At 39.0% G+C, this 12,617-nt stretch overlaps 1 protein-coding gene across 3 annotated transcripts in view; it reads right to left on the bottom strand.

Annotated features, from left to right (window-relative positions):
- Positions 1-12,617, bottom strand: part of LOC128515708 (RNA binding protein fox-1 homolog 3-like) — a 214,124-nt gene that overhangs the window by 113,114 nt on the left and 88,393 nt on the right. For all 3 annotated transcript variants that reach the window (XM_053489838.1, XM_053489837.1, XM_053489840.1), the window contains exon 3: positions 336-445. In XM_053489838.1, the coding sequence (XP_053345813.1) occupies positions 336-445 (110 nt within the window). The remainder of the gene's footprint in view (positions 1-335; positions 446-12,617) is intronic.

Here is a 12,617-nt window from a genome sequence, read left to right as displayed (position 1 = left end):
GTGTTCCTGCTGCATCTTTTGAAACATGGAGTAAATCCACTGTTTATCAAAAGAGTATGATCACTGATCATCAATACCGAGCTTTAGAGGGATTACAGATATAAATCTCTTACGGTAAATCAGTAGGGTACACCAGAGCGCTGTGAGAGCAGGAGCAGAAAAGCCACAGCTTAAGGGAAATTCAGCTCTGCTTCCAAACAGAGTCAACTGCTTTTTTAGCTGTTACTGTCTGGCTAAACCTCTGCAGGATTTTCAGGTGTAAGAAATGTCGTTCTGTGTGTGTGTGTCTGTGTATATATACAGTATATATACAGATGAACAGGGGATGCTCTTACCAGTGTGTGTAGAAATGGGAGTCCCAAATGCCAGAGCTGCTGTGTGAGGAATCCACTACACACCGCGTTCCTGAACACGGCTAGACTTCCAGACTTGCACACGCCACTATCTGCATACAAGTAGTTAAAACAAACACACACACTTGAGTCAGACACATCATCACTGTGTACCATACCACAGGACCCCACTACCCAGCCCCCCACTGGACTGTGTTCACATTGCTCTTAACGTTCTGGATCTGAACCTGCTAATATTCGAGATTTTTATCTATGGAAAAGTGCTCTTATATAAAATCAGTTCAGTTCAGTTATTTACCTTAGAGTTTATTCAAAGTCGTTGTTACACATGACTCTTAAACGTGCCTTATGAATTCATTAATTAAGAAAGGAGTCAAACAAGAGTATTTAAATAGAAGAGGGAGTTTATCCTGACAACAATCCCTGCTAATCAATAAAGAGAGAACCAGACCAGGTACTAATCCAGACATTAACCCTCATGTGTTCGTTTGTGGCTCACACTCATAATGTTCCCGGTCACTGTTGACCGGACCATTTTGTTTCATTATAAATCCACAATAATACATATACTATCATATAATGTTGTATTAGATCCTTTTCATTAACTTTAGCTCTTGTGAACATTACATGTTTTGAACTTGTATTTGCTGTGTAGTACATCCTACAGGCCTCATTTACCTGAGCTCACACCACTCGTTTTTTTTTCACTATACAGTGAAACCTCAGATTGTGAGTAACGCGGTTTGCGAGTGTTCTGCAAGATGAGTAAAATTTTTTAATAAATTTTAACTTGGAAAACGAACAAGTCTTGGTTCAGAGTACGGAATCTTGACCTGCTGGGTCTTAGTGCGCGTCTTTTACTGGTATAATCAACATCTGTGCGTGCGTGTACTGTTTACTATAACACTGTGACCACGTGTGTGTGTGTAAAACATATTTTATTTTGGTACTGTATGCGCGTGTGTACAGCGCACGTGTGTACAGCGCGCGTGTAAAGCAAAAGCAAGTCTCATTAGAGCGGTTTAAGATTAATTTTCTTTTTCTGCTCAAGGCTCAGCCTGCTCTTTGTGTCTGTGGGCGCACATCATTGGACACCGTGCCACAGGCACACACACACACACACAGATCCCTCCTACTTTCGCCTTCACAGACTTTCTGCTCTACACAGAAACAATCCTCTGCTGCAATTTTTTTCAAATGTAAAGTGCAGGTTAATTCGTTTTATTTTTATTTCACAGCAATGACTCCATTAGTTAGTAGAAACAGAAACACCTATCTGTCGGGAATTTATTTTTTAAGATAAAGTGCAGGTTAATTTGTTTTATTTTTACTTAATATTTTATGCTAATTATTTTTATGTATTTATTTTTTGGGGCTGTGGAACAAGTAATTTAAGTTTTTTATTATTTCCTATGGGAAAATTTAATTTGGTTTACGGGTGTTTTGGAATACGAGCCCGCTTCCGAAACAAATTATGCTCATAATCTAAGGTTCCACTGTAATGAATACTAAGATAAAACCAATTGTACTATTTATTACAGAGTACTTCACTAAAATGTTTATCAAAGTCATTTTTTTTAAACCAGTTGCAACTGTGGCACAAAATAACAACTTTGGTGTTCCCTTTTCCATGCTTTTCTCACCATCACTCGGTTTGCTTGTGTACACTTGCATGTTCCATATCTTTATACCATACATAGACGGATTGTTTGGCATATACTGTACTGCTTAAATGTGCACCCTCCCCTAAAATATGCTTATCAACAGTGATGACAAGACCTGGTTTGTAAATCATTGGCAAGTGCTCCACCCACTTCTGCCAAACTTCCCAGCTCATCTCATTGACTTTGAGCTGCTCTCGTGTGGTGGGCATTAAAGCAAATCACACGTGACATGGATATGGGATGTCTTAAAAAACATTGTGGCCTAAAAAAAAAAATTGCCTGTCCAGTGTCCGCATTCTATAAGCCAGATGCAGATCCGTTGGACAATCTGTAGACACCACACAAAATCAACACCTCAATATTTAATATTCACCGGGTCTACCTCTTTCCAGGTGTTTCCATAAACCTTCGTCCCTCCAGGATTGTCATGTTCATAACGACGGATACAATGGAGTCCGTGAGGAAAAGTCTTAAAGGTCCCAAAGCCTTAACCAATGAGCTACCTCTGACTGGTATGGTCTGACAAGTTGATAGATCCATATGGAGTATTACCTGCTCCACTTATCTTTTCTACTCTACTTCATATAATTATACTGTACTCCATGTGGATTGATCAACTTCTCAGACTATACCAGTCAGAGGTAGCTCATTGGCCAAGGCTTTGGGCTAATGATTGGAGGGTCCCATGTTCAAACCATAGCACCACTAAGTTGCTGTTGTTGAGCCCCTCAACCACTCGAATGTATAAAATTAAGGGCGTCCACCAAATGCCATAAATGTACTTCACTCGGCCTCCTCTATTCTTTATTACTCGTATTGCGTATGGCTCTATCGCCTTTATTCTACTGTACTCTACTCTACTCTACCCTACTTTAATTTACTCTATATAATTATACAGTAATGCACTTTACTCTATCTCCTCATCCTACTTTACGATACTCTGCTCTGTTTTGATATCAGAATGAGAGACTTACAGACAGAATGAGGTTTTCCTCTGAGCTGCAGCTTTTCATCTTGCCGCAATGAAATCAGGGAAAACAACACTTTTAATAATTTAGATACTGAGATGGTAGGAGAAGTGTGTGTGTCAGTGTGTGTGTGTGTATGTGTGTGTGTTAGTGTGTGTGTGTGTGTGTGTGTGTGTGTGTTAGATTACTGCAGAATGGCTCATTTAGCCTCTGCCACGGATTATTAAAGCCGCATTGAACCCCTCCTGTTCCCCAACTCCCTGCTCTCTCTCTCTCTCTCTCTTTCTCTCTCTCTTTCTCCTTCTCTCTCTCTATCTGGCTCTGTTTTATCAGTGTTCTCAGGGTTATGCAATTAGGGAAACAGGAAGTTTCAATGAAAAGTCTTAAAGATTAAAATATTTGAGGGCATATCACAATAATATTTAATTCATTATTAGGTCATCAAACATCTGAATTCTAGTCTGATCTTCTCTCTCTCTCTCTCTCTCTCCCTCTCTCTCTCTCTCTCTCCCTCTCTCTCTCTCCCCCTCTCTCTCTTTCTCTGTCTCTCTCTCTCTCTCTCTCTCTCTGTCTTTCTCACTCCCCCTTACTCCCTTTTTTCTGCCTCTAATCGATAATCAACTAAAGCCTGATTTTGATGGACAGCTAAAAACACACCTACCTCCACCGAACTAACGGTCAAGGACACACACCCGCAAACATGGAAACACACACACATGCTTTGAAATGCTTTTGCTAACCGAAGTGCTGTCGTCTGTCACATTTCACTACTGACCTCAGGACATATTACCATAGAAAAGGCTTTATTCCTACCATTTTGTCTCTTTTGTTTGTGTGTGTGTGTGTGTGTGTGTGTGTGTGTGTGTGCGCGTGTTTGCACACGCACACTGATAGCCTTTGAGATCTATTGCCTGATTCTGCTATTCTCACACCAGCTGTAATTCTATTACATGGCCAGTCCATAGTCCATTAAACTTTCAGTAGTGTGTGTGTGTGTGTGTGTGTGTGTGTGTGTGTGTGTGTGTGTGTGCTCATAAAACAGCCCTCTCACAACCTGTTTGTTTATTTGTGCTCAAGCTGAAATGAAAATTGGGAATATAATATCGCCGCTGGTTCTTGCTCAGCGTCAATAAATAACACGCTCCATGAATGAGCACATAAATAACAATAAAAGCGCACAGGAACTGAGCTGAGGAGACAGGCTGGAGGAGAGGTGCGGGAGGAGACCTGCCAGGGCTCACAGCTGCTGTTCGGGTTCTCCTGGTAGATTTGTGATTTGAAAACTCGATGACGTCAGGTCAGGAATGAGCACTCACACACCCAGTTCCTGTTCCTTTGTTGTAACTGGTGTGAATGCAGCAGCACACTGGAACCCGATACAGATGTTCTCATGTTAATTTTTTATAGTCCATCACTTCTTTGTTGTCTCATCATGTACTTGTCTTCTGGTCGTCAGATTAAAAGCTCTTTGTATGGGCTTTGCCTCCAGTTGTGTATCTTCCTAAAACTGGTCCTCAACTCGAATATGCACAGTGTAACTCTAAAAACCTAGAGCCATTCCAAAAGGCAGATTTTGTTTCTCTGAAGCCATTCTGTTGTGGATTTGCTCTAGTGTTTTTGGTCATTGCATTATCCTAAAGATTGTTTTGACACTTGGGAATTCATCTTCCCCTGGCCGATACTGCTGTGGAGTGTCAATGCGCTCTGTCACAAACTTCAGGCCTGCAGCAATGTTCTTTTGAGTAAGCAGTGGCTTTCTTTGTGGTGTCCTGCCATGGACACCCTACTTGTTCAATGTTTTACATACTGTACACTCATGAACACAGATGTTAGCCAGTTCCAATGATGCCTTCAAATATTTTGCTGTCACTCATGGTTGTTTTTTTATTATTATTATTCATTGTAGCTGAATTAAATTCATTATAGCTGAATCAAATGGTAGCTCAGTGGTTGGTTAAGACATTGGACTTTGGTTCAATCCCACGACTACCAAGTTGGGCCCTTGAGCAAGGCCCTTAACTACTCAAATGTATAATGAGATAAAAATGTGAGTCGCTCTGGATAAGGGTGTCTGCCAAATGCCTCAATGTAAATATCTCCATTTGCCACTGTAGATGTGAAAACACTTTGTAACCTATCAGTCAGAGTAGCTCTACTCCACACCTCCAAACTAACACCTGGCTCTAGTTAGCTTTTTTGAGGTCATTAACTCAATGATTCACATACTTTTTCCACTAGCTTTATAAGAATATTATTGCTGTTCTCAATTCTCCATCTATGATCTAACATGACACTGGTGAGGTTGACTGCCATCATGACTGCTCTAACAAACACTTTGTTTAATTTTGTTTATCTTTTGCTCTTTGTCTTACTTCTTATCACCATGGCTATAACATTTTTTTTTTTTTTTTTTTTTACAAATGTACTGGAATCCAATCGACTCACCTATCATTGTCTTTAAAACTGGATCCATGCTAGCTGGACAAGATCCTGACGTGCAGCCATAAGGGAAAGAAGCTGGCATCACAAATAGAATGAGGACTCACACACACTGTACTCCCCTGTTTAGCATGCTGCTAGCCAACTCCAGTCTCTGAAGAATAATCTCAAGGGCTAAATTCCAGAGAGACATTTGGGACTGCTACCTCCTCTAATTGACCGAGACATGGCTAAAATTAGACCTGGAGCTGGATCATGCCTTCGGGTCACCTGAGTTTTTCTAAATTTCCTGGACAATGGAGCTGGGAAAATCAAGGTAGAGTGGTGAGTGGATGGTAAACATTACCTGGTGTGTCAGCATGAGCATTGTTGCTCTCGAAAGCTGCTTTACACCAAAACACAAACTTTTTTTTTACCTTTCTCTGAAATTTACATTAGTCACTGTCTCTAATAAACACTGACACTAACCTTACATAATCTACATGAAACCTGGGACAAAGGTGCATGAGACAAAAGCACAAATCTCAACCATGTAGTGCAAACTTCAACCAACATGTCACTTGCACCACCAGAGCTAAAAGTATTTTGGACCTACTGTATGCCACTGTTTTAAGAAATCAGGCCTTGTCGCCATCTTCCTTATGACTGGGAAGTTCCCGTTTAAAAGGAGGTTGCACACTAGGGGGCCAATGGTCAATTACTTTGCGAGGCAGGTTAAATGATGTTAGTGTTTAAAACCATCCATGGCACTCTAGATTAAAAATTATAATGGAATGAATCACCAACCAACACCACAATTTAGAATGGTGAACATGTGCATGCCTCTGGCTGAGGAGTTGAGCATATTTTATGCTCGCTTCAAGGTTGCAGTAGTGTTAATGTCAATATGCATAATAAAGGTACTACAGTCTGACCCTCATGCTTTAAACAGGCCGTTCTTGTTCCGCTCCCAAAAAACGCCAGCCTGCATCAACCACTATTCCCTGTAACTGTGACTTCAGTTGTTATGGAGTGCTTTAAAAGCCTTGTCAAAGACTTTACCCAACACCCTGGACCCGTTACAACTCGCATACCATCTCATATGCTCTACCAATTACACCATCACTCACCTCCTACACAGGGAAATAAATTATGTTACTATAAAGTGTTGTCTTTTTAATGGTGTTTAGCATCGACCAAGTTGGATGACCTAAGACATAGTCTCTCTGTTAGTGGATCTCCAAACATAAGGAGTGCAGGTAGGTAGATATGTCTCACCTTCCCTCTCCTTTACCACTGGATTAACAGAAGTTGTGTCTGAAGCCTACTGCTCTACTAACTGTACACTTATAAGGGTGTGAGCAGTGTCTAGTTTTTCAGTGACACTGTTATTGTTGAGCTAAACTCTGGTAGCGACGAGAAGGCAGACCTGTACGAGATTGAAAGCCTGGATAACTGGTTCCAGGAGAATTACCTCATGCAAGACAAAGAATTTCATAGTGGACCATAACCACTTCCTTAAGATCAACTGGACCTCTGATAAGAACGTGGACATTTTCAGGTACTTTATATTACACATAGATGTAGATAGGTCAACATTTTAACCAATTTATATTATGAGAACTTAAACTGACCTTTAAGGTGTTATGGGACTTATTCCACTGAGAGCATCTGGATGGGAAGCATCAGATCCTGGTTTGGGAAGGGTGGCTTTACAGAGAGTGAATAAACTGACCACAATGAGCTCCATGATCTGCACACAAGTGTTTACTGATTGATAATTAGACACTTACAGTAGATAGAGCCTTGTGCGAGCACTCAGCCCTCCAGCCCATCAATTCTATTTGCTCACCTTAGTTATGGGTCAAAATTAGACCACTTTTACCATTATTAATACTTCCTCAGATAATTACCCTGCCACAGAAAGAGAGAGAGAGGGAGAAAGAGAGAGAGAGAGAGAGAGAGAGAGAGAGAAGGAGAATTGAGCAATGTAGCTAATATAACATACCCATTAGCTAATATTAGCTATAAATTATTTAATAGATGTGTATATCAGCTATATTTTTCAGTAATGATCATCTAAAATGTAATGTAGTGACAATGAGATTGGATATAGAGAAAAAGAAAAAGCATGTGTGTGTGTGTGTGTGTGTGTGTGTGTTTGTGTGTGTGTCTGGGAGGTGGGCGCTTCATTACACAGAGCTCCCCACGGTGTGTGAAAGAGAAAAACAGCCATTAGCAAAACAAACTGATAAACTGCTGATAATTTACACACACACACACACACACACACACACACACACACACACACACTCGACCGGACCGGTCAGATTGTAGATCACCCATAGAGTCCTGTGTTCTCATATGTGGACCTTTAGGGTTTCATCAAAGAGTCTGGTGTGTTTTATCTATGAAAAGGCTTCCTACCAATGCCTAGCTTGCATTTGCATTTGCAAAAGTAGTTTGGTGATTGAACTAAAGAGTTGATCACTCCAGAAAAAAGTAGATCATTGACAGATAACATGAATTGCATATTCATGGCATATTAATTTATAAGATACATATCAATATATAGGATGTGGTTTATACATATAGACACAGAATCTCATGAATTGAAACTACTCCACAGTTGATCACCTGTATTTATAGTAGATTGTTAATATTGACCCATGAGGGTCACCATCTATGAGGACTAGGTTGAGGGGGGAAAAAAATCCCTAGATTATCACAGTGATGGCAAGAGCTGATCATATACTCTAGAACACTTAATGGGGGCAGGATAAAAGTAGGTCACACATAGTCTAGACTAGATTACCAATGGAAAACATATTACAGGAAATCTCACATACACTTTAAACAAGATTTTTAGTGGAAAGTAAATTCCAGTAGATCACTTACTGTATAACCTACTGTAGACATAATCAGTAAGTCCAAAAATTCTAGCGTAAGTCACACACGGCCTAGATAAGATCATCAATGCCAAACATCCTACAGTAGATCACTCATACTCTAGAGCAGATCACTATTAGAGGCTACCATACTGTACCTGTATATTACAAAATGTTTGTCTTGAAATCTTACCACTTATATTTTAGATTTAGAGTACTTACCAATAAATCAATTACACTGTAATTTACCTGCACTAATAGAGATAAAAAAAAGTACTGCATATACTTTGGCTAAGCATTGGATCTACAGTTGATCATTCATAATGTCATTTATTATGGGTACAGTACAGTAGATTGCATGTAGTATAGACTAGCTCTCTACTGCTAACAATTCTACAATACACTCCTTAGACACCATACTATACTGTATAAATTGAAGGATACAAAGCAGGCGAGATGTGTAAGTTTGACCACTGACTAGAAGATTAGATAAATTGACCTGGATAATAATTATCACCTGGAAGCAGATCATACATTTATGTAGACTACAGTAGATCACCCAGATGGAGCAGGACTAAGTAATATGCATGCGTTAATAGAAAGTGACTCTTATGAACAAATGAATAAACAAATAAATGAACAAATGAAAAGGAGAGCATGGGAGAAGTAAAACGTGATGCTACTTTTTCTCTTCAAAGCTTAAAGAGAAGAAAAGGCAAAGTGCCAAAGTGAGTGCATGCTGCGTAGAGAAAGAGTGGGGGAGGGGGGAGAAAATATCCCATCTGTACTGCAGTAATGTGATGCATGGGAACATCCTGAATGAGATCAGGGTTTTCCCTCCTGCCATGTTCCTGCGCACCCTGCTGACACCCTGGCACCTGTCCAGCTCCACCTGCTAAACACTCTGCAGCTATTATATCTCCGAAACAACCTGAATGACAATGCAGACAACAATGACAGGTAGTTTCTGCTAAAGAAAAAAGTTAGTTGGACTATATATATATATATATATATATATATATATATATATATATATATATATATATATATAAATGGGATATGTTCTCTGAGAATAACTGGAGTGAGTGGGAGAATGTGAAGAAAGTGAGAAAGCAATTGAGTAAGTGGGGAAAGAGACTAGAGTCATGATAGCAATGAGCCTCACACCAACAGTACCATTGTCATTAAATCAATAAGTCATTATCTTTAATGGGATAAGCACTTTGAAAACTAATTGAAAACAGCTCCATTTACCCTGGCCAGCTCCTTAATGCAAACAATACTGCTGTTACGGCTGAGCGCAGCGAAAAAAAGGAAAAGAAAAAAGGAAGAAAAAAAGAAAAAACGTGTAGTATGTGCTGAAGTTGGCAACCTGGTAATTTGGTAAACAGTTGGCACTGTTCTGCCCACTTAAATGATGACCTGGGGCCAATAAGAAGGTCTTTATCCTGCAAATTAGCCATCACAAATGAAACAGTGGGCACATTAAACAATCAATGCAGAAACTAGATGAAGAAAACATTTCTTCGAGCACAGTGCCTGAAAAAGGGACTCAATAAGGTGTGAACTTATCATGGTAGTTATCAAGATTTCCACAAGGCTAGAGAGGGCTTGTAGATTATCAGTTTAGAGGGTTTATTAAAGGCCACGAAGTTCAGAGCTGTCAGAGAGTTATGGTTAGGTGCAGAAAAGAACGTAACACTGGGTGTGATAATGGTATACACAATGAATGTGCCAGGAGCATTACAACAATAGGCATGATTTCAGTATGTGGGTGAAAATGCAAAACCTGGAAGCAAGCAAGAGACCATGGACATGTAACTACATAGTTGTTCCAACATGCATATGATAATACATGCAAAAATCCATTAACATAAAAGTCATACCAATCTTTCATTAACCAATGCATTGCAATGGAAAATGAACAATGTACTGTAAAATCCTATACCAGTCAATGTCTTGGTTTTGGGAATGTTACAGTATTTTCCTTGCTTAGTAAAACGAAAGTGTCGACCACAGTTCCAGTAACAAAGAACCTGTTTACAATCTAATCTAAAAACAAATAACCCCTATTGGAACACTTGTGCAGCAAACAAGAGTGGGAAATAGTTGTGTGGAAATTGAGCTTACATGTTCGCTAATCTGAGCGTGTTACCCATTCTGCTTGACTTCTGACATCTCAAGTGTTTGGAGACCTGAAGTCTAATAGTAAACATCGCACACAAGCAGTGGAACAGTTTAAATAACGTATCGACTTACCTTGGTGCAAATGTCTTAGAGCTGAAAATCCAATCAAAGGCCTTGATGGCAGCTAGCCAGCCAAATCAGCAACCATGGCAAACATACAACACACACCAAACCACAATCATGTACTGCAGTTTTCCGGTCTATGCACACTCCATAAGATGTACGTTTGATTTATATGTCTAATGTAGTATTGCATACATGGTCTTCTAGGTTATTGATTGTTGCTGCTATTCTTTACAATATTAGCCATAAAAGCAATTTTATCTACTCAGCTACGAAAGGAACAGACTGGGGATCAGACTGTGGTCAAACTCATCACTGGGGAAAGAGATTACTGAAGAGAAAACCAATGAAAATAGTTTACATGGAAAACCTTTATAGGCTTATTTACGGATGCCCTTGTGTTACCAGTGTTTAGTTCATTTGAACGGAACCCTGTTGTGTTTTCCTCTTTTTTGTAGTTCATCAGACAGGTGAGATTTACACTCAGGTCTAAAGGCATTTCAGGGAGTTGGCCTCAGTCTACTATCAAATAAACGCTGGTAGGAAAGTGATTGAACTTTGAATTGATGAAACCGCAGGAAGTAAATAAAACATGCTGTGTGTTTTTGTATGTGGTATTTTATTTGTAAAAGCAATCTGCTGAACCAAGCCAAATCACATATCTGTCCTGCAAAAACGCTAACTATACTAAATATTTGGAAAAACAAAAAGAGAGGGTATAGTCAGGCTCACAGGTATTTAGACAGTGACAAAAGCTTTCTTATGTTTGTCTCTGTACAGTACATCACCTCAATGAATTTGAAATGAACTGATTAACATGCAGATGTTTAGCCTTGAAACAACAAGTTTAGAGCACACAAAGTCACTTTTTTCCACAGGCTCAAAAGTAATGAGAAAGCTATATGATAAACAGATTGATGGTCAGTTATGTTTGCCATTAAAGACATTTATTTAAAGTTCACAAAAACATTGATGATCACAAAAGTCTAGTGATGAAATGTCAAGTCAGGACAGGATACATCTGAAGGAGGTAGAAGCGTCTTCATCCACAAACACAAGTCTACAATCTAGAGGCACCTTCATGAATGTATAAACAGAGTGTTTAGCACAAGTTGTAAACAACTAGGAACAGAAATGCCAGATTACAGTTTGCTAAGAAATGTTTAAAGCCTTTATGAAGAACATGAGAATGAGTATTAGAGATGAATATGGAGGAAGAAAGCAAGGGCTCATGATTCAAAGCATACCAAAACAAACATAGGTTAAACATGATGGAGGCAGTGGTATGGCATGGGTATGTATAGCTACCAATGGACCTGTAGGTCTGGTGTTTATTAATGGCATGATTGCTGGTAGAAATAGCAAGATGTCCGAAGTGTACAGAGCTTTACTTTCTACTCAGATTCAGTCAAATGCTGCAAAACCAATAGGACTGATAGATCCTAAAAATACAGATGGATAATGAAACAAATCCACAAAAGCAACTTAAATAAAAACCTACTGTACCATCAAATAAATGGTGAGTTCTTAAGGAGTCAAGTCAGCCACCTGACCTCAACCCAACTGAGCTACTTTTCATTTACTGGAGACAAAACAGAAGACAGAAAGACCCACAAAGAAGCATCAACTAAAGGAAGCTGCTATAAAGGCTAATCAAATCATTTATTTTAAACTAGTTTGTGTTCTCCAATGTTTGGGTGAGTTCTCTGTTTTGAACATGTACAAAGGGTTTATTTATTTAAGATTTCGTTTTATTTTATTTATTTATTTTTACTGGAACTTTTTTTTTTTTTGACAATGTGAAACCAAACCAAATAGGAAATTAACCAGTCATTTTTTAACTTTAGTGTAGGATTAATAGGTGTTACAGTGAAGCCAAAAACAAGTCTAAAAAATGGCAAAAGTAAATACTCAATATTATTCATATCAGTAAAGACATTTTAATTATCATTAGTAATCTGTGTTGGACAAATTGTTCATAATGTTGAGTAATTGCACGATTGGGTGCTATTTGTGCCTGCTGATATTATAGTTACAAATAATGTCCTTATGGCAGGTTATTAGCATCGCAGCAAG

Source organism: Clarias gariepinus, chromosome 28, assembly GCF_024256425.1.
Source record: "Clarias gariepinus isolate MV-2021 ecotype Netherlands chromosome 28, CGAR_prim_01v2, whole genome shotgun sequence".
NCBI lineage: Eukaryota > Metazoa > Chordata > Actinopteri > Siluriformes > Clariidae > Clarias > Clarias gariepinus.
This window is presented reverse-complemented; position numbering and strand designations above follow the sequence as displayed.